Consider the following 22550-nt stretch of genomic DNA (forward strand, 5'->3'; position numbering starts at 1 on the left):
ATCACCCTGACGATGTTATTAACTATGTTAAAAATGATGACTTCAACTAAACTCCATTTTAAGAATTAAGCGTTTAGTCGATCGTGATGAATTCTTATAGCAACCGTTGTAAACACGACAGCTTACTACTGAGATTAGACGGCTTTGTGTTGTTTCCAGGCGGATCGTTAAACTCAACTCAACTTTATTTATATAGCGCTTTTACAATTTTCATTGTTACAAAGCAGCTGCACATGAGACACATTGACTACAAGCAAAACAATCAAAGTTGTACCTGCAAAAACAAGAAAAGGTTGAAAACACAGAAGACAGACAACCCACACACAAAACACTCCACCACACAACACGCACAGCACCAACACACACAGACACAGAGACACACACACACACGGATGCGCACGCACCACACACACACACACCACACACACACGTACGTACAAGACAAGTACGCACACACACACACACGTCAGTGAGAGCACACATTTAGGATAAAGGAGAGAGAAGCACAGGTCAAATATAACAGATAATAAATTCCTATATGCAATATTAATTAAGTAAAACTTTAAAATTCTAAAGCAGCCCCCCCGGTCAGGCAGATAGTGCAAAAACAGTATGCAAACGGTGGCGAGGAACCCAAAACTCTAATCGAGAAAAAAAACCTCAGGAGAACCCAGGCCCAACCAGGGGATTCCAGTTCCCCTCTGGCAAAAGCTGCTGCCTCTGCACAAGCTCCAGAGAACTTGCACAACAAGGCTAAATAAAATAAATAAACTTATAATAAAATAAATTATAGTTTAAGATTATCATTAATAATCTAATAGCATTTGAAATTTTGTGGTGAAGACATGTCAAGAGACCGCGTCCTTCTTTATCCAGCTCTATCATCTCAGCTCTTGTCAGGTCCCCACTTCCCATTCTCCGCTCTACCATCAGGTCAGGCCATGAACTGCATCCTGCTCGCTGTGGTAACCTTGGAACAATGAGACAAGACTGGCTGAGAGTAGAGTACTGTTCTGTACTCTTTGATGCAACAAGTACATCACTCTAGCATCACTCTGACTTTAATCTGACATCATTCTGACATCACTCTGACGTCACTCTAGCATCACTCTGACGTCATTCTGACATCACTCTAGCATTATTCTGAGATACGTGTGTGTTTTTCTTGTCCAGGTTTAAGTGATCATGAGATCTTGTCTCAGTCTATGATCTTCATCTTTGCTGGTTATGAGACGACCAGCAGTACTCTGACGTTCCTCTTCTACAATCTGTCAACAAATCCAGACGCCCTGAAGAAACTGCAGAAAGAAATTGATGAAACGTTCCCAAATAAGGTAAACACACAAGATCAGTTCACCAATATACCCTGAAAACAAGTGTTCTTAAACATCACCTCATTAAAGTATATTAAACTTTACTGAAGTATACTTTGTGTGAAAAGCACTGTTTCAGTACTACTTGGGACTAAATTGTCTCACTTTTTAGTTTCTAAAAATATACTAGCATACTTAACTCTACAGTAGTATACTTAAGTTCACTTTAGAAAAACAAGTATGGTATAAAAACTAAAACGATAGTAGTTTACTCAGAGTATTATTCCAAGTGTACTTTCATCAACTCAGAAATGTGCTACAAGTATTGAACTCATACAACTACAAGATCACCTGTAGTATAGTTGCAGTACAAACTCAAAACAAGTGGTGTCTTCAAAGTTTACTACTAATACACTTACAGTGTCATTTGAAGTATTGAGCACATGAAACACGTTTTAGTTTGAGAGACGCATACTAGTAGAGAAAGTAAAGTAAAGAGTCAGTGTTTTTCAGGCATCGTTGGATTATGAGACTTTGATGAACATGGATTATCTGGACGCAGCTCTGAATGAATCTCTCCGGCTGTTTCCTCCAGCTGCTCGACTGGAGCGCGTCTGTAAGAAGACGGTGGAGATCAACGGTCTCATCATTCCTAAAGATATGGTTGTTATGATCCCAACATACGTCCTTCACAGAGACCCGGAGCACTGGAGCGATCCCGACACCTTCAAACCAGAAAGGTCACCGAAACTTCCCCACACAAACTCCTGTTACTGTAATGTAATCTCTCTGTGAGCTTTACTCTTTAATCTGTTGTGCGTTCAGGTTCACTAGAGATAACAGAGAGTCCATCGACCCATACACGTTCATGCCCTTCGGTATGGGACCCAGGAACTGCATCGGCATGCGTTTCGCTCAGGTCACAATGAAACTGGCCGTCGTGGAGATCTTACAGAGATGTGATGTGAGAGTGTGTGAGGAGACCCAGGTGAGATCAACACGTGATTCCTGCTCACCACATGTCACACCACACACACATCACATCTCTCTCTCTCTCTCTCTCTCTCGCTCATCAGGTTCCTCTGGAGCTCGGCGTCAGTGGTCTACTGGCTCCTAAAAAACCCATCAAACTGAAATTCACCCCTCGATCCACTTCACTCTCAAACAACAGCAGCAGCTCATGAAGCCGTGATGATGAGTTCTCCTTGAGTGTGCGGAGAAAATCAAGTTTGTCTATTAAAGTAAAAGGATCTCATTGAATCTTCAGTGAAGAAAAGATCATCAAGTCAATGTTTTAAGATTCATCCACCGTGTGAAAACTCCACCTATGATATTCAAGTCTGTGGAGAGCAGAATAAAGTTGATCAATTAAAACAAAAGCATTTGATGTCGCAAGTGTTTCACAGCTGTCAGTTCTTTCCTACGGAGTTTATTTGCAAAAACAAAACATTTATTGTTATTTATGTAAAACACAACTCCAGTTTGATTGATATTATGTGGATTGCACAATTAAAAACATGATTTTTGAGTGACCTGCTTTTGCAAAAGAACTCTTGATATATAAATGTGACCGTCTGTGTAATTCAGCTTAGTCTCAGAATCTAATTATGACACAAGAATTAGAGTATGAAGCCGATTTCAATCTTTGATAATAAGATTATATTTTCTTTACATGATCTACGTTAGGGGTCTTCAACTACTTTTCTTTGAGGGCCAGATTCCAAAAGTATAAATAGGATGCGGGCCAGTTTTTTACCATATTCTCATTTCTTCTATTTATTGCGTTTTGTTCCTTTTATACTGTTTTTGTTGCTGTTATAGGCCATGATTAAAACATACACACAAATATTGCATCCAGTATTTGTGCCTTTTCATGATATTCAATTAAAAGGGATATTGTCTATTTAATTGTATTTTATATTCCTTAACGCGTGACTTTACCCAAAAATTGCTAATTTACTCACCCACAGTCCTCCAGTACATCGAGATGTGTGTGGCATTGTTTTTTCAAGAAGATATTCCTGAAGATATTTGGTTGAATTATATAAAGTAAAAAACTTAAAATACATTCAACACAAAAGTAATCCCTGTCCCTTGTGACGTTAAATAAGCGTCTTATAAAGCGAGTCAATTGATCTGTGCAAGAAACTGAGCGCTATTATCACATCTTCGTGTGAATCCGATCGCATTCATGTGCCCCACGCGCTTATAGGCCAGTGCCCGGTTGCATAAAGCACCTTAAGTTTTTCCCTTAACTATGACACTTAAGGGGTGATTTCCCTTTACCAAAGACAATAGGAGAATAACTTAAGGTATACTTAAGGACACACTTAAGGGAAAATTACACTTAAAGTGCTTTATGCAACCGGGCCCAGAGCCTTTGATAAGTGCGAGTTCTGGGGGAGATGAACAGCTGTTTTTCGTAAATATAGCCGTTATACATAATGAATGCAGTAATCCCTTATCTGAGACAACCGTTCACGTGGTGTACCCTTCCTACAGTTAGCTTACTTTCAAGGGCACAAAACGCGTTTGAGTACACGACCTATTGCGTGCGCAAACCGATTGCCTGTGGCTATGCAATGCATTGCTGATTATAACGTTGTAAATAACATTAAGTTTCTTGGACTGACCGATCAAATCGCTTTATAAGACGTAAATCATTATGAGCCGCGGGAATTACTTTCGTATTGAATGTAGCAGCATTTTGGGCTTTTAAAGATGTGGCGTCTCAGGAGGACGTGCATTAAAGCACACCGTTCTTAAAGTCTCTCCACTTATTTGAAATGTTAAGGCGGGCCATGAAAAGATGATGGACGGGCCGCCAGTTGACTAGCCCTGATCTTGGGTGATTTTATGGAGAAATTATGAAATGACAAACAGGTAGGAAGTAACTGATTTAGCACAGGGCCGTAGAACGATCACTGCGACACTTCAGAGGAGAACCGAGTCTGCTTTCTCTCGAGGTTTTCTCTCCATTTATTCATCATTGGAGTTTTGGTTGCTCACCACTCTTGTCCTGTTGTCTTGCTCACCTGGAGACCGCTGATATTCAATCAACTTCTGCAAATTCTATGAACACTGCTTTTATTAGGATGGTCCTCTCTGTACTTTTTACACTCATTTTCCTCTTCTGTGTAAAGCTGCTTGAAACAATGCAACATTGTAAAAAGCGTTATACAAATAAACGTCATTCCATAGTTTTCTTTTGTTACATGAAGAATCTTGATGTGCCTTTACACACTTTCCCATGAGACGTGTTCCTTCAGATTACAGACTGAAATGAGGAATGAAGAAATGATCTCTTTATTTTACACAACACAAGCAGAACACTTTAAAACATCCAAAAGAAAGGCCGGTATCTCCCGGTCAGACGCGCAGACACAGCTGAACCCATTTGTTCCAGTTGGGCTGATGTGGAAAAACTCGAGCCAGTCTCAGCGTGCAGTCCACCGTGGGCTCATAAAACGCCATGGCTTCGTCTCTCATGCTGACCTCCGTCTGACCTTTGACCTGCGCCATTCTGGGTCTGGAGAAGAGAGATGCTTTGTGCTGGTGAACGGTGTAACGCTTCCGTACGCAGCCCAGATCAACCAGAACCTGACACGACACGACACGACACAGATTTAGATATGAAACAGAGCGTGTCTGAGAGGTCAGGTCAGGTTTGTGTTACCTGCAGGAGATCGAGGATGGCGACGGGCTGCAGCACTTGACTGTAATGCTGAAGTATAGACGGCTCGCGGATGCCTGGATTACTTATGATGTGAAGAAGAAGACACTCCAACATTCCCTTACACACCGGACCGTTCAATGAGCCGTCAACCACACGCCACGGACGACCGACGAACCTCACCGACTCGCCACCACCATCACCGCTGCTGACACACACATCACATATTCACTACACACTCATCACGGCCAATGGAAACAAGGATATTACTGCCGTATCTACTGGAACACAAGATGAAAACAGTGCTGAGTGCTGAATGTAGCTGTTGACCAATCAGAATGAAGCATTCAGTGTGATGATGTCACATGACTCACTCTTTCTCCTGCTCCGCAGTTTCATCATCTCCATCTGAAACACAAACTCAACGTCAAATCAACAAGAAACAAGCGAGAAATCAAAATCCTCCAGTGGATAAACAAACGCACCTCCATTTCTGCCGTGGGAGGGGTCAACAAGCCCCGCCTCTTTCTCATCTGCCGTGTTCTCCTTGGCAACGGTTTGATCGACAGCTGCGCTCGTGGAGGCTGGATCTGCCTGGAAATGAGATTCTGTGGCCCGCCTCTTCTTGGCTGGGGGTGTGGCATGGGTGGGCTCGTGGGCGGGGCCTCTCTTCAGGGACACCTGTTGTGTCTGCTCATCATCATCTTCTTTGCTGTCCAGCAGCCAATGAGACGCAGCGTTCATACACACCAGCCTGTGAGAGAGAGCGCCCACCTCGACGAGCTGCTCTCCGTCCACCAGATCCTACAAACACACACAATACACACAGATGACAACAAATCCAGAATGCTTTGTTTGGTGTTTTTATTTCTCAACTGAATCGCATTTTCATGACTTAAACAACCTGAAAAACTGAAAGTGTATCATGTGATGAAAATGTAGATCAGAGTCTGTTTTTATACATCCAGTACAGTCTCTCTCACTCACCTGTATATATTGCTGTAGTGCTCTCGTTCGGCCGTTCTCAGGCTCTTCCAGATGTATGAAGCTCATACAGAGGTCCTGTCTGTCAATGCCAAACTCCGCCTCCTCCTGTACAGCGTCTCTGATGTTACTGACGGTCTGGATGTCTTCTGGTGTGTATCCTAACGCACTCACACACCTGTCCACGAACATCTGCAGGTCTAGTGTTGTTGAGCCGTACACACGAGTGAAAGACACCGGGAAACACTGAGGAGTGGATGAAGAAAACGCTGAGAAAGATGCCGCTGCGGAACACAAACACGCACACAATGAAAACAACACAAGTCTCAATAATACTGTGTGTGTGTGTGTGTGTGTGCGTGCGAGCGTGTCGTACCTTCTGGTGTGAAGTGTGTGTGTTTGGGGGTCTCTCGGAGCTTGACGTGGACACTACAGGTGTTGATGATGATGTTGTCGGTGGTGTTGGAGTTGTGTGTTTGTGAACGCATGAGTGCAGGTGTGTAATATCCTCTCATCAGCAGGTAATTGGTGTGAGACGCTTGAGGAGGTTTGACCTTCTTCTCCTCTTCATCCTCCTCCTCCTCCTCCAGTGCTTTGCTCAGACTGAAACACAACACAAACACAATCATGTCACACTCCGGGTGTGTGTGTGTGTGTGTGCGCGTGTGTGTGTGTGTGTGTGTGTGTGTGTGTGTGTGTGTGTGTGTGTGTGTGTGTGTGTGTGTGTGTGCGCGTGCTGTACCTCTTGAGCAGGTCGTTGTCGAACATGCTGCTGTTGATGATGACAATCTGTTGTGGTATGGTGACGTCTACAGACAGCAGGCCGAGAGTCATGAGAGTGAGACAGCAGGCGCTCACACCGCCCGGAGCGTCCATGAGGATCTGCAGCATGTCCTGAGTGTCTTCTTCTGCCTGCACCTCCTCCACCTCAATCCTCTCCTGCTGTCGGCTGGCGTCTCTTTGTTTCTCAGGATCTTTCTGGAAGGAGAAGCGGTTGTCTCTGTCTCTTGCGCCTCTCTCACGTAAGGTGGAGATGAGATCATACGCTTCATTAAAGATGCTGCTGGGGATTCGCCATGTGAAGAATCTGCAGATGATCACGTCATCATCATGAGCGGAGTTTCACATCACTCACATCTCTCTTCAGTGTCACTTAACTCTGAGTGTGTGTGTGTGTGTGTTACCTGTAGTAATGCTGTGAGAGCTGATAGGACATGGGCAGGAAGGGGAGGGCTTGGCACTTCTTTATGCCATATAAGGTCATGGGGCGTCGCCGGTTTACTAAACCCCGCCTCCGACACGTTTGAAAGGCCTGAGACAAAACCTGCTCTTTATACTGCGTGTACAGACAGAATGTCTGAAACACACAAAAACATCAACACACACACGTTTTATACAACACATCACACAATATAATATACACCATAAACGTGTGTGTGTGTGTGTGTGTGTGTGTGTGTGTGTGTGTGTGTGTGTGTGTGTGTGTGTGTACCTGGAAGGGTCTGTAGTTCTTCATCTGAGCATTTGTCAGAACCAGAGTGCTCTGAATTAAATTAAACAACACTAGAACATGAATGTCTTCCTGCCTGAAACACACAAACACACACACACATGAGAAATGAAAACACAGAATGAGTGAGTGCTGAGAGACGCACTATCATCACACACACACACATACACACACACACACCTGTTGAGAACATCTTTGGAGCGCTCCAGTGTATCATCTCCAATCCTGTACACCTTAAACCTGATGACAACAACAACACAAACACAAACACAAACATCTTCAGGCTGAAAGAAACACAACTACACGTGTACTTGTGTGCAAGTGTGCGTGTGATTACTTGTTGAAGAGTTCCTCTCTGGTATCTGGTATGATGACATCATTAGAGCCGTAACTGGAGCTGAACTTTGACCTCAGCGCACTCACAAACTCTTTATACTCCGCTGCACACACCTGTAACACACACACATCTGTAGAACACATCCATAAACAGTCCTGACCCCCCCACACACACACACACACACACAGTATTGTGTGTTGTACCTGTGGATTGTTGTAATCTTCGGTTCTGTTCATGAATTTGGCCAGCAACTCTTTATCCTGATACAGTTCAGCCAAACAAATCCTGTAACACACACAATCAGTTCAATTATGTGTGTGTACCTGTAGTTGAGTGCGCGTGTGTGTGTGTACATGTAGTTTAGTGTGTGTGTGTATGTGTGTGTACCTGTAGTTGAGTGCGCGTGTGTGTGTGAGAGAGAGTGTGTGTGTACATGTAGTTTAGTGTGTGTGTGTATGTGTGTGTACCTGTAGTTTAGTGCGCGCGTGTGTGTGTACATGTAGTTTAGTGTGTGTGTGTGTGTGTGTGTGTGTGTACCTGTAGTTGAGAGAGCGTGTGTGTACCTGTAGTTGAGTGTAGTCTGGGGGTTTTTCATGATGTATCGTGAGCGTCGACTGACAGACAGAGATGTTTTATCACAGGATAACTCAAACTCAGCATGAAGAACATCGCGAAGCACCGTCCACGGAACAAACGGCTTCTTCAACTACACACACAAACACACACACACATAAAGGTGCAGGCAAATGGTGTTTGTTTGTTTGTGTGTGTGTGTGTGCGTGCGTGCGTGCGTGCGTGCGTGCGTGTGTGTTTGTACCTTGCGGTTGAGGAAGTGGCTGGTAACTCTACACAACATGAGTAGACTGTCCTCTTCATGTGTCCATGTGACTCTTTGTTTAGTCATGTGCAGTAAAGCTCTGCGATCCGTCTCGTCCTGAGCGTGATACTGTTTCCTCGCACGAGCCCCTGATACACACACACACACATTTTTTAAATGATTTAATAAATATATTGTTCTGTAAAAAGTAGGCATGGGTCGGTATAAGATTTTGACGGTATGGTAACCTTAAGCCAAACTATCACGGTTTCGCGGTGTGGAGGTATTGGGGTTGCAGCTTTAAAATGTGTTGTTTTAAATGTGTGAGTAAAAAACATTGAACACAACAGATTTGATTTTTAAGCAACACAAAATCTTTGGAACAGTAGTAAGGTTAAATTAGTGCTTCACAAACATTTTGAAAAATGGCACCCCTTTCTAGTCTTCTTTTAAAAGCATTTCCAGTAATTAAACTTACATGCATTCATCCATACATATACATAAATAAATTAAATGCAGATGAGCAAACAATTAATCAAGCATAAACAAAATATAGCACAGAACCTGATGGATTCCTGTCAAAACCGCTCATACCTTTGGAACGGTAGAACAGAAACCGTGGCTTAAAAGCTGACCAGTATTCGGCCCATGCCTAGTACGAAGTTTTGTGCCCATGAGGAGCTCAATTTTGGTCCCCGCGTTGACACGAGTCCCCATGTGTTGGTGTGTATTCAGGTTTAGGTCCCCACCGGGATATACAAACATGAACACACACACATGTCTGGTTTATTATCCCCGTGGGGACAGTCCATAGGCGTAATGTTTTTATACTGTACAAAATGTATATTCTATCCCCTATCCCTAACCCAACCCCTAAACCTAAAGATCATAGAACACTTTTTGCATTTTTAGATTTAAAAAAATATTGTTCTGTACAATTTATAAGCTTTTGTGCCCATGAGGACCTCAATTTTGGTCCCCACAGTGACACGAGTCCCCATGTGTTGGTGTGTATTCAGGTTTAGGTCCCCACTGCGATATAAACACACACGGTGGAGTTCAATAGTGAAGACATAAAGAACATGTTGTGTAGCTCATATGTTGTTGTGTGTTACCCTTCTTCTTCTTGCGGGTGGGTTTGCTGATGTCTTTCTTGGGTCTCTTGCGTTTGAGTTTTCGTCCTCCACGCACCTCCTCATTCCTGCTGGCCGGCTGCCGGCTCACACGCACCTCCTCCTCCACGACAGCAGGGGCCGGCACCATCCCATCAGTCTGCATCACTACACACACATACACAGTGAGCATGATTCTGAGGGATGAGCTGATGATTGTTGTGTGTAATTGCTGTTACCGTGTGTTTGTGTAGCAGGTTTGGGCGGGGGGTGTTTGGACAGCAGGTTTCTCAGCCGGACGGTTTGACGATCTTTAACATCAGTGTTCTGATAACACAACCTCAGCTCACATTAACACATCACAGTACACCTCTAATGACATGTGTGTGAGTGTGTGTGTGTTGTCACCTGTGCGAGTGTTTTCACCAGGTGGCTCGTCCAGGTCCAGTTGCGTTTCAGGTGACTGAACAAGATGGAGTCCAGTCCTCCAGCGCCCTGCCCGTTGCCGGGGGTAACACCATCATCCACTAAAGTACAAGTGCCCCTAAACAACACAACAACAACACATCAGCCAATCAAATGACAGCACCTCCAGTCTGAACCAATCAGAAGCAGCGGACGCCTCACTGTATGGACTGCAGGAATCTGGGGCAGCGTTCTATTCCCATGACAACATCAGACTCCTCGGCCTCACCCGAACGCTCATGAGAGCGCCCACGTGTTACCCCTGAAAACACACACACACACACATAGAGCCAGTGTTCAGTCTGACACAACGCCGCAACATTGAAAAATCCCGGCTGATTAAGACAAAACCTCTGGAAACAGACAGACAGAGGGTGATTGTTTTACCCAGAGGTGTGTTGAGACACACACACAGCAGGTCGAACCAGTACTTCTCCACATCGTGAGGCGTCTTAAACACATAATGTCTCCTCTCAAACGGACGAATCGTCTCAATGGCCATATTATAATGAGGATCACACACCGTCGTGTCCACGATCGTGGCCTTCGTCTTCAGAAACACAAACACCTGAAACACACGCGTGTGAATGACATCACCATCAGTGTAACACAACCGTGTGTGTGTGTGTGTGTGTGGTTCACACCTGATCTTTGTCCATGAACTTCTCAATGGGTCCAAACTGCAGCAGACCCATAAAACACAACCTCTGAAGACTCTCATGAAAACTGAAGATGTACTTTCTGTGTGACCAATCACATCATCACGATTAGCGTTGTGTGTGTGTGTGTGTGTGTGTGTGTGTGTGTGTGTGTGTGTGTGTGTGTGTTCCTGTGTGTGTGCGCTGATCACCTCTTGTGTAGCAGTTGCTTTTACGTCTCGCAGGTGAGAAATGTTGATGAGATATGCTGCTCCACTCGGACTCCATCAACTAACTTGTCCAGACCCTTCAGCCGCCACACATCATCAACAATTATCACAACATGATATAACAACACTGCAATCAATTTATGGATCTGATTCTGCAAAGCGTGCATCTGTCATTCAATAAGACCCTCTCATCGCGTGCTCTCATACACACACAGGCGCGAACAAACCAGTTGTGCGGTGTTTACAGAATTTTTTCCTTCAGAGAGCAATAGCGTCATTTTGGATAAACCTATTTTGGATAACCTTTGGATAAAAAAAGTCTCCCTGCGTCTTCTCCGTTCATGACCTAACATAGGGATGTAACGATTCACCGTGAGCCGGTTGAAAATCGGTTATAATGAGTGACGATTCAAATCGGTTGAGGTGTGAACTGAATCGCAATACATTTTTTGAACAGCAGGGGCCGCTATTTTCACTGCAAATCTAAACGTGGACATGCTGATATTTCTTAAATGCAAAAAATCCAAGAAAAGCTAAGACAGTATTAGTTTGTTTATATTAAAGAGACTTTTTCTATTATTAATTTGTTATAAAATTGCAGTTTAGTTTTGTTATTTGAAATAAAACATTATTTTATTATACAAAGAAACGTGAAGCATTTAAGAAATAATGCAAGGGAAGTTGTTCATTTCTAATTTGTTTCAACTCATTTTGTAAAAATAAATCTAGTAAATCGTGAATAAATCGCATCGTGAGATCAAATCGTGACTCGCATCGCATCGTGAGCTGAGTGAATCGTTACATCCCTACAAACCACTGCGATATGCACATTTGCAATTTTACAATAATTTTGATATATAGTGCAGCCATAATTACTAATGTTACTAGCCACAAAGACACAAAAATCATGTTTGGGTCTCTAATATTTAAAAAGCACATGACTCCTGACACCTGTTAAACACACAAATCTGAAACGCTAAACACAACCCTGTGATACAGTGTTTCACCTTTGGGCACCACAGACTGTTACAAAAGTACTGCACTATGATACTGTAGACAAGAGCAAATTGCAGAACCTCCCACTAAAACCGAACACCCAAATGTACACAACACAAANAATCATCAACAGCGGTTTTTGCAGTAGCTTATTTGACACTCTTGTTCCACATGTGCAGTGTAATTGTATTTTTCAGCCCTGAACCAAACCCTAAATCATACCAAGTACATGTAGTTACACTGAACATGTTTTTAATACATTTATACTTGTGCTATAGAAACACTCTCCTGGTATATTGCTTCTTTTTAGGGATGTAACGATTCACCGTGAGCCGGTTGAAAATCGGTTATAATGAGTGACGATTCAAATCGGTTGAGGTGTGAACTGAATCGCAATACATTTTTTGAACAGCAGGGGCCGCTATTTTCACTGCAAATCTAAACGTGGACATGCTGATATTTCTTAAATGCAAAAAATCCAAGAAAAGCACAGAAGTATAGTTTGTTTATATTAAAGAGACTTTTTCTATTATTAATTTGTTATAAAATTGCAGTTTAGTTTTGTTATTTGAAATAAAACATTATTTTATTATACAAAGAAACGTGAAGCATTTAAGAAATAATGCAAGGGAAGTTGTTCATTTCTAATTTGTTTCAACTCATTTTTAAAAATAAATCGTGAGTAAAATCGCATCGTGAGATCAAATCGTGACTCGCATCGCATCGTGAGCTGAGTGAATCGTTACATCCCTAACAAAAAGTCACTACACACAACATCCAATACCATCATCAACACCTCCACACATAACACAAAACCTCACAACCACTCACAAACCACAGTCACCCACATCAAACCAACCTCCAACACAACACTCACAAACACAACCAAACACCAACAACACACATCACAACACATCCAACCCATACTCACAATACACACACAACACAACCCAAACTACATCACCAAACACTCACAACACACAACCCAAAGCATCATCACAACCCAACACATCCAACACACACAATCCCACACCCAACACACACACTCACAAACATCAATCCAACACACACATACCCAACATCACACACAACTCACTCATCCCCACACACACACCACATTCACATCACACACAACACTCACAACACACACACATCACACACAACACAACCCACAAAACCACACACACACTCAACATCACATCACACACACACCAACACTCCACACACACATCACACACATCACAACACAACACATCACATCACATCACATCACAACACATCCACCATCACAACACATCACCCAACACAACACAACACACACATCACATCACAACACATCCCAACACAACACAACACAACACAACAGCAACACACACCCAACACAACACAACACATAATACCACACCAACACATCACAAAACACAACACATCACACCAACACACACAAATCCCAACACAACCCAACAACCAACACCAACAACATACACAATAACACAAACACAACACAACCCACACACACACAAATCCAACAACACTACACAAATCACAAACACAACCAACAACACAAACAACCAAACACAACAACACAAAATAAAACCCATCCCCATACACAATATACACCACAACACTAACACACAAATACACAACACAACACAACATACAACACACATACACATACACAACATCAACAATCACATCACAGTACTACACTACACAACACAACATCCCAACAACATTACCTCAAACCAAAATACAACACATCCAACCACAACACAACACAACACAACACAACACAACACAAACACAATCACAGTCACAACACAACACAACACAGCCACAACACAAACACAGTCACAACACATATACAACACAATCACAGTCACAACATTACTGCTCTAAACCTTCAACCTACAACACAATAACAACATTACAGTTTGTGTAAATAGCTTGAGGTAAATATTTATTCGTGTGAGTGTGTACCTTGTAGTTGATTTGAAAGATCTGCATGAAGATACTGAGTGGCAGTGATATGAGAAGATCAGAGACCAGAGCCCATCCATAACCAAAGTCCTTGTGTAGCGGGATGGGGGGGATAAACCTCTTCCAGTTATTCTCATTCACATACACTGCACACAGAGAGAGATGTGCATACACGCACACACACACATTTACACACCCTTCACATACACTGGAGCCACACATTGACCTGTAATCGATCACCTCAACACGCATGACGTGACATGACGACAGCACACTAGGAAAGGAATCTTGTATTTGTTCCTAACTGCCGCAGCAGCACTACACACAGCTAGCTGTAATGAGCTCCATGAGAGCTGGAAGCTCCACATTTAACACACACTTACAGTGAAGCTCACCCTTAAACTGGTGCTTGTCCGATTCGACCTCCATCTGCTCATCAGTGGGCGGAGCATTAGTCAGACTGGACTGAGGGCCAGCTTCAGGGTCAGTGGGGCTGTTCTGGTTGTCGGGCGGAGCATCACTCGGGCTGGGCTGAGTGTCATGTGCAGGTTTAGTTGGGTCAGATCGGTTGTCGGCTGGAGGATCAGTCGGGCTGGAGCGTCTGAGTGGATGTCCGTAAATCATGTACCACAGGAAAGCGTGAACAATACGTAAACGAGGCATCTTGGGCTGAAATCCCATCGTGCGTCCATGTCCAGGCACTGTCACAAAAACAGATAAGATACATCCTCGCGTCATTTCAAACCTTTCTCCTGCAGAACACTACAGAAGATATTTTGAAGAATGCTGATCATCAAACAGCACTGAACTCCATTGACCTCCATTTTATGAACACAAAACCTTTCTCAAAATATCTTCTGTTGTGTTCCACGGAAGAAAGACTCACGTACACATGAAGGAGAATAAATGACGACAGTATTTTCTTTCAGCAGTGTCTTGATGTGTGTGAGGGAGTTTTACCAGTAACAGGTTTGAAGGATTTCAGGGTTTTGACGCCCATCTTCTCGTTCACTTTCTTGGGCGCGTTGCTCGGCCGTGAAGACGCTGCTGTTTTATTCTCTTTTCTCGCTTGTGGACTAGACTTCTTCTTTTCAGCTTGTGACACAACACTGATCAACACACAACACTCACTTACACCACGACCAATCACCAATGTTTACACAAAGCTTCCAGACAACAACGGTTAAGTCGCGGATCAGATTAATCATGTGCGTGATACGGCTGTTGTTCTCACCGGGCTGCAGAGACAGAACTGGACATACGCATGCGGATTTGATCGATGGCGCTCTTAACCAGCGGATCATCAGGTGTCACAGACGGATGAACGACAAACTCAACCTGAAACAGTCAGAGACACACGTCAGTCGTGTGTGGTGTGTAATATGTGTGTGTGTGTGTGTGTGTGTGTGTGTGTGCGCGTGTGTGTGTGCGCGTGCGTGTACCTTCTTGTGTATTCCGTCCTGTATGACGATAGTCCTGTAGAGTTTGAGTAAACCCTCTCGAGAGAGCGCGCGGATGAGTCTCATCACACTCTTCTTACACACTTTAGTATTCACACCATCCTTCCTCTCTTCCTCCGTCAGTAACCTCTGCAGACTGACACACAGACACAACACATGTTAACGTGCGTGTGTGTGTGTGTGTGTGTGTGTGTGTGTGTGTGTGTGTGTGTGTGCGTGCGTGTGTGTGTTGAGGAGAGAATCTCACGAGTAGAAGCCCTCGATGATCTTGCTGCATCTCACAGCTTCAATGATCATGTTCTTGCGTTTCAGCAGTCTGTACGTCTCATGAACTTCCACCTTCTTCACCTGACGGCACGAACACAGGCCGTTACTACACAACAAACAAATAAAAGCACACAACACCTGCAGACACTGACCTCACTGACCGCCAGCACCTCCTCCACCACCAGAGGTGTGTCCTCAGCAGAGCGTGATTGGCTGACAGTCGGGATGGGGGTGTGGTCAGTGGGGACATCATCTCCGTGCCGTTCAGTTTCGCTCTTCTGTGAGGATTTGCCTGTGCGCGCTTGAGGTGAACGGAGAGACTTCTCTAAATAACACAAACAACAGAAAACAAACGTGAGTGATTTCAAGAAACGGGGCGGGGCAATCGTTCACTGACCATCAGCCAATCAAAAACCAGATGATCACAGAACGGACATCGTTAGTGTGCCGGTTGAAAATGGATTATAATATGTGAGGATTGAGAAGGTTGGGATGTTAAATGAATGGCGATACATGCAGGGGCCGCTGTGTTTACTGCAAACTTGGTAACGTGGACAGTCAGGAACAGCACAGTCTCAGTTTGTGTATATTAAAGAGACTTGCATTAGTCACGTACTATTTGATTTGGAATTTGTTTTAAAAATGCAATTTAGTTATTTGACATAAAATATATTGCTTTACAAAGAAACGTGCAGCTAGGGCTGCTCGATTATGACAACAAAAATATATATATTTTTTTATAACACGATTATTTTGGCCAATATTGAGATCCCGATTATTTAACATGATTACTCACTAAGTTTTAAAACAACATAGAAAAATAAAAAAATGTCGCTTTTAAACTGTGAATTCAACTGAAAAATAAATGTAAAGAAATAGCACAGCTGAACCACTGTAAGGAAAGGGGTGCGCTGTGGATTTATACCACAAGAAAAAAGATGATCCTTGCCAAATGGAATGCAGCACAATAATCGTTTTACGTCGATTATTATGTTTTTGTAATTGTTGAAGGCCAAAATTGACGATTACAATTATTTTCGATTAATTGCACAGCCCTACGTGCATCATGTAAGGGATAATCCACAGCTAGCCGTGCATTAAAGGGTTTTAAAGGCCAAGAACCACCCGACGCGAGCGGATTATCCCGCTTATACCATGGTCAATTGTCTAGTAAAGCTGTTATTCATGTTTAGTGTCACTTTAGACCAAACAGGTGAAAGTGATGGTTATGTTGTCAGTTCATTTCAAATGTAATCAAACTGTCTGGAGCTACCTGTGCGTTACGGGTTTTAAAGCGGAAATGAACCATTCAATCAAATGTACATTACGGAGTAAACTTACTTTCACTTAAATAAAAAACATATAACAGATTCCATACATGTATCCGTTTAAGACAAATCGTGATGTTTTGTTATGCCTTTTGGAGCAAGGGCGCCACGGCATGTGACATCACCGGGTTGGTTCGCTACATTGCAATATTATCCGAGCAACTGAGCAGTGAGGAAAAACAAGCATTTCCTTACTTTTGGAATACGCACTTGTTTTGAAATGGAAGACGACGAGCTGATGAGCACATGATCAGTCCTATTGCTTATGCGTTTGAGCCAATAGGCCGAGGGGACATGGCAATGTATCCGTTACGGGTGGAAGAAGGCTGGTTTGGACCATATATTGCGTGGTCATTTCTGCATCACAATGGTGCGTTCATTTAATATATAATGCCGCGAGGTGGATGCTTTCTCTTAGAAATAATTAAAGGGCAGTTGTTCATATCTAATTTGTGAAATGGTTAGATCTCTAGACAGCATTGATCTCTCAGTGCTGAGCTGTGATTGGCTGTGGTGCTCGTCACTCACTTTTGATGGGTGTGTCACGCTTTTGAAAGCTGAGTTTGGACTGTTTGAGCTGCGTTGTGGTCTGCGGTTTGTGTCCTCCTGAAGCGCCCGGGGCGGGTGGATCTGACCCCCTCAGGTCCTGACTGCGCTGAAGCTCTTTAGTGAACTGCAGGTTGAGTTTACTCTCCTCCACGAAGTGTTTGCTGATGTATTTGGTGGTCCTCTGACGTCCCACGTCCTCCATGAAGCCCTGCGACACGCACACACACACGTGAGACACTTCACGCCGGACACTTCACATTTCTATCTGAGAGTGAGCCGAATGTTATACTTTGATCATGTCGTTTCGCTCCAGTGATCTGCAGACCATCCGTCCCTCCAGTCGTCCGATGTTGAGTTGTCCTCTCAGGACGGACTGCGAGATCCCTTTGGAGCCGCTCGACACCACTGCAACAGCCAATGGCAGCAGGCCATCAAAACCCAGATAAAGGCTTAAAGAAAGAGACATGTGATGGTGTGAATGTCTGACCGATGTCGTAGGCTTGAGAGAGCATGTCACGCTCGATGACGCGAGGCACCGCCAGAACGTTCCTCCTCACGGGCCCGTCGCCGTCTTCCTCGTTGTTCTCATCGTCCTCGTCCTCCTCCACGTCCTTCTGTCCGTACGCCTTCAGAAGCTTCAGACAGCGAACGTACACCTCCGTGCCTGACGACCAATCACAGAGAGAGAGAGAATTGTGAGAGTGAGCCAATGACGGCGTGACGGTGATGTCAGATGTGTGACTGACAGACCTCGTATGGTTTTGAAGGGTCCTCCGGCAGGGTCCAGCTCCTTCAGAGGAATCCTCAACAGGCTCACCATCTTAGCGGCTAACATGTACTGATACACACGCTTGAAGGTGCGCTCGCTGACACGCTACGCAACACACAACATCATCAAACGTGTGAATGATTGAGCAGCACGCACACACATGTGGATTGACGAGCGCTCCTCACCAGCTGTTGTCTGAGTTTCACCATGATCATCATCTTATTGGGCACTTCAGAGAGGATGTTGGACACGGACTCCATCAGAATGTCATATTTACTCCTCCTGACGCACACACACACACACACACACACAGACTTCAGATGACTGTCAATCATACGTGGTGATGATGATGAATGTTTGGGTCTGTACACACCTGTCCACGTGGAAGCGTGGCAGCAGCAGCAGCAGCGAATGTTGTTGAGCTCCAGACGGCAGACGAGCCACGTGTGACTGTATGGTGATCAGATGGTTTCTGTCCAGCGTCCTCCTCAGATAATGCATCTTACCCGCATCCATTCTGCCCAATCACAGCACACCGCACATCATTACATCATCACTACAGCACATGCGTAAAATGCGTTTAAATTAAAACTGTGAAGCTGCAGAACATGACTGTCCGCTCCTTTAGCATCCATGTGTGCACTGGACAGTATACACTGTGCAGTGCCAGCTTGTGTTTCGTGTGGAATGTATAAAGAAAACGAGACTTAGGCTGCATCTGAAATGGCATACTGTGACAGTACGTACTGAATCTGAAGAAGTAGCTACCTGTCGGCCATTAAAACCCTACGTTCAGCGTTTCCCATACAACGCATTTACTTGGGCGGTCCGCCCAGGGACATTAATGGCCGCCCAAGTGTATTTGGCCTCACATTTTGTCATTTTTTTATCCATCCGGGATAATGACTGCATCTGTGATCGATTAACTCGTGGATAAACTGCGCGTCTTCTCTCCTTCCTGCAGTGGTGTAAAGTATTGGAGTAAATGTAATTAGTTACTGTACTTAAGTATCTTTTTGGCTACTTTGTAGTTGTACTGAGTATTAAAGATATTAGCAACTTTTACTCTCTACTTGACTATTTTTTTGAACAAGTATATGTACTCTTTACTCCACTACATTTGTAATGTCTAATGCAGTTACACATTACATTTTGCATGGCACCTATCTTTTTTTGCAGCAGTTTATTTTTAATACAGAAGAATTAATATTGCCATTTATAGGGCATTGAAGGTACTATATCTTGTGGGTTTTGCTCTTACTTACTAAAACTTGTCAACATGGCTTCTTTATGTGAATACGAGTGCATTATCAATTAGGGTTTGGATAGGGTTATCAATGTCAATCGCTGGTGGTTTATGTGAAATGAGGACATGACTGCAGCTGGCGATGAGGCCAAACCAGCATGTCCAGTGCAAAAAGGCTTTGACTTTTAATTTGACTTAACATTATTTGATGTATCTGTTATATTGAAGAGACCTTTTGAAGGAGTTTGGTTTATTATGAGCACTTGAGCTTAAATGAGACGTGGGTGTTTGTAATAGATGTAGGTTATGGTGTCGACCATGATTTGTTGCAATTTTGAGGTGTTCAGTCTTATTATGATTTAAGAAAATAAATGCGATTTCTCTCCTCACGAATCAACTGATTCTTGTTTTTCACTGACGTGTCTCTTAAGTGTTGAGGACTAGTGCTGCTTTGAGCCTACATTCAGTATGAGTAAAATACTCAAGTACTGTTCAAATCAGATACTCGAAGACTTTTACTCAAGTCGTTTTGGAATTGGTGACTTGTAACTTGTAATGGAGTTATTTTCACTGCAAGGTATCTGTACTTGTACTCAAGTATGGTTTTCAGGTACTCTTTACACCACTGCCTTCCTGACTTGTTTGGTGTGAGTGGCGCGTGCGCGTCCTCCTCTTCCGTGTTTGCATGCACGCTCTTCCAATGAGCTCGTGTGTGTGTGAGCCCTCGGCCTCTCGTATTTAACGGTCACTTGCATTTAACATCAAAGAAGCGTTCGTAATAGAGTAACACATTGTGGAGAAAGGGCAAACAGCATATAGCCGCTGTATTGTGATCTTGTCGTATGATGTTGCGTTTATAAATCAGGATTTGAGCAGCGGTTAAAGTGACTGCTGGTGGCATCCAGTCGTAAAATACAGTATGATGTGACGAGATCAGAGAGTAGAAGAAAAACAGACATCATGTGCTAACACTAACACGACGTGATATGCTAATTAGTTTGTGACGTCACCAGCACCACAAGTGTGTCAAAATCCTGTGGGAAACACCGTAGTATGAATACAGTTGGGACAGACTGCGTCCGCCATGTTTTATGGTCATGTGACCCGTATGCTCTTTGACCTATGACGTATTAACAACAACCTACACGTGAGCGCTGATAAAAACATCATTTAGTCAGGAGAATTTCATTTATTGGCACTTACATTAAAAACGGACGTCCGCCTTAAAGTTTTCCGCTATATTTATTTGATTTACTTTTGAAATGTGACCGTTGCTCAGCTCCCGTGGCATCATGGGATAGAGAAGTGTCTATCCGATCCACCCTCGCGAATCTCGGCGGAAGTAGTAGTAGACCATCCGGGTATTTCTCGCCTACTGTTTTTTGCACACTGAGGTTTGGGACATACTAACGTTACTCATGACTCGTACTCATTTTCGCCTACTAGATAGTGTGGGAGCAGGCGAGTGTGGCTGTCACGCGTGACCTCTGGTTTTCGTGCTGTAGCGATGTCTGTAGTTTCAGCACCTGAATATTCGCGTGTGCATTTCTCGCTGGAGTTCACCCTGCCAGCGCGCTCGAGCCAATCTCTCCAGGATGCAGTAGGTCGGGTCGCTCAGCTTCAGCTCGGAGTTTCCCTCCGTTCCAATCAGAGCTCTGGAGCGCACTTCCTGTGACGCCACCATCACCAGCTTCTCAGCCCACCTGAACACAAGCAGAGAGACACCTGTCAATCAATCGATCCGTGCGTCCGAACGTCATCATGTGATGAGCGTGTCTCACTGATTCTGAGCCTGTTCCAGCGTCACCAGCGTTCTGAGATCAGACGTTCTGACCTCATCCGTGACGTCCACGCGTTCTCTGTAGAACACACATGAACCCTGAACGCCGCTCGGGTCATCGGTCACCACGCTGATGGGATACGGATCCTCCGCCTCGGGCTCACGCATCTCGTGAATGCCTGTGTTCCGGTCCACCTCCACGAACCTACATTTACATTTACATGGAGTCATTTAGCAGACGCTTTTATCCAAAGCCACTTACAGATGAGGGAAACAATGGAAGCAACTGGAACAACAAAAAGCATAAGTGCAATAAAAGAAAACTGCTCTCATATCGCCCACCACAGTGTACAGAGCGAAGGTGTTTTTTGATAGAAGTCAGAACTGATCAGTCAACCTGAAACAGCACGTGACACAAACACTCGCTGTGTGCACTCTTACAGTAGAGGATTTCACAACCTTATTACTGTCCATATTTCCTACAGTTGATCCATTTACTTCAGCTAACCCTACTGCAGTACAGCCATTACACTACAGTTTACTCTGGTAAATGGTCAAGTTTACAGTACTACGGGCATTTGTAGTCTATAAATGTATGGTGTGACTTCACTTTCTCTATAGATGTTCAGTTCTCTTTCAGATAACAAGAGGGAATGTTTTGATGGTTTTAGCTCGAGCTGAACGCACCGGTCGTATACTGTGACGTGTTTCCGGGGTTCGGGTAACAGCCAGAATCGGATCTCAGGTGTTCGGCTCAAGCAGCTCCAGATGAAGTTCTGTGTGGCCGAATCCAGATTCAAACCGAATTCAGGCTGTCGCGTCTGAAGCCTCATCCAGAGTGTCTGAAGACTGATGCCGTCCAAACCCTCCAGAGCGACTTCATCCAGAAGAGCCTCGAGCGGGTCCATCGTCATCTTCACGTTCACTCGAACTCAAACGGACCGACGCGAGCGCGATCTCGACAACATGTGTCGCTTCCGTACTCAGCGCTTCTTCTGTCACGCGCACGTCACGACACTGACGCACGAGACTGACACCCGCTGGACACCTCCGCTACTACGACCACAAAATAAATATATAAGTGAGATTAAAATGT

At 44.0% G+C, this 22550-nt stretch overlaps 2 protein-coding genes across 2 annotated transcripts in view; one reads left to right on the forward strand and one right to left on the reverse strand.

Moving 5' to 3' along the window:
* Nucleotides 1-3021, forward strand: part of LOC130552779 (cytochrome P450 3A30) — an 8224-nt gene extending 5203 nt beyond the window's left edge. The window contains exons 10-13 of the mRNA XM_057331345.1: nucleotides 1174-1334; nucleotides 1827-2053; nucleotides 2139-2301; nucleotides 2390-3021. Coding sequence (XP_057187328.1) covers nucleotides 1174-1334; nucleotides 1827-2053; nucleotides 2139-2301; nucleotides 2390-2497 — 659 coding nt within the window. The 3' untranslated portion in view covers nucleotides 2498-3021. The remainder of the gene's footprint in view (nucleotides 1-1173; nucleotides 1335-1826; nucleotides 2054-2138; nucleotides 2302-2389) is intronic.
* Nucleotides 3022-4603: 1582 nt separating this feature from the next.
* LOC130552780 (general transcription factor 3C polypeptide 1) lies at nucleotides 4604-22479 on the reverse strand. The gene is given in 38 exon segments (XM_057331346.1): nucleotides 4604-4913; nucleotides 4990-5194; nucleotides 5361-5394; nucleotides 5472-5790; nucleotides 5974-6254; nucleotides 6347-6573; nucleotides 6713-7057; nucleotides 7155-7327; nucleotides 7463-7556; nucleotides 7661-7720; nucleotides 7818-7930; nucleotides 8021-8102; nucleotides 8381-8523; nucleotides 8635-8783; nucleotides 9750-9914; nucleotides 9986-10073; nucleotides 10155-10290; nucleotides 10374-10473; nucleotides 10599-10779; nucleotides 10856-10952; nucleotides 11062-11125; nucleotides 13953-13983; nucleotides 14056-14201; nucleotides 14451-14756; nucleotides 15016-15164; nucleotides 15290-15393; nucleotides 15498-15651; nucleotides 15763-15863; nucleotides 15935-16107; nucleotides 17639-17867; nucleotides 17949-18064; nucleotides 18147-18323; nucleotides 18410-18533; nucleotides 18614-18710; nucleotides 18802-18945; nucleotides 21201-21377; nucleotides 21456-21659; nucleotides 22142-22479. Coding segments are annotated over 38 exon segments (5946 nt in total). The 5' UTR covers nucleotides 22369-22479; the 3' UTR covers nucleotides 4604-4682.
* Nucleotides 22480-22550: the final 71 nt, after the last annotated feature.

Source organism: Triplophysa rosa, linkage group LG4 (assembly GCF_024868665.1).
Source record: "Triplophysa rosa linkage group LG4, Trosa_1v2, whole genome shotgun sequence".
NCBI classification, from domain to species: Eukaryota; Metazoa; Chordata; class Actinopteri; order Cypriniformes; family Nemacheilidae; genus Triplophysa; species Triplophysa rosa.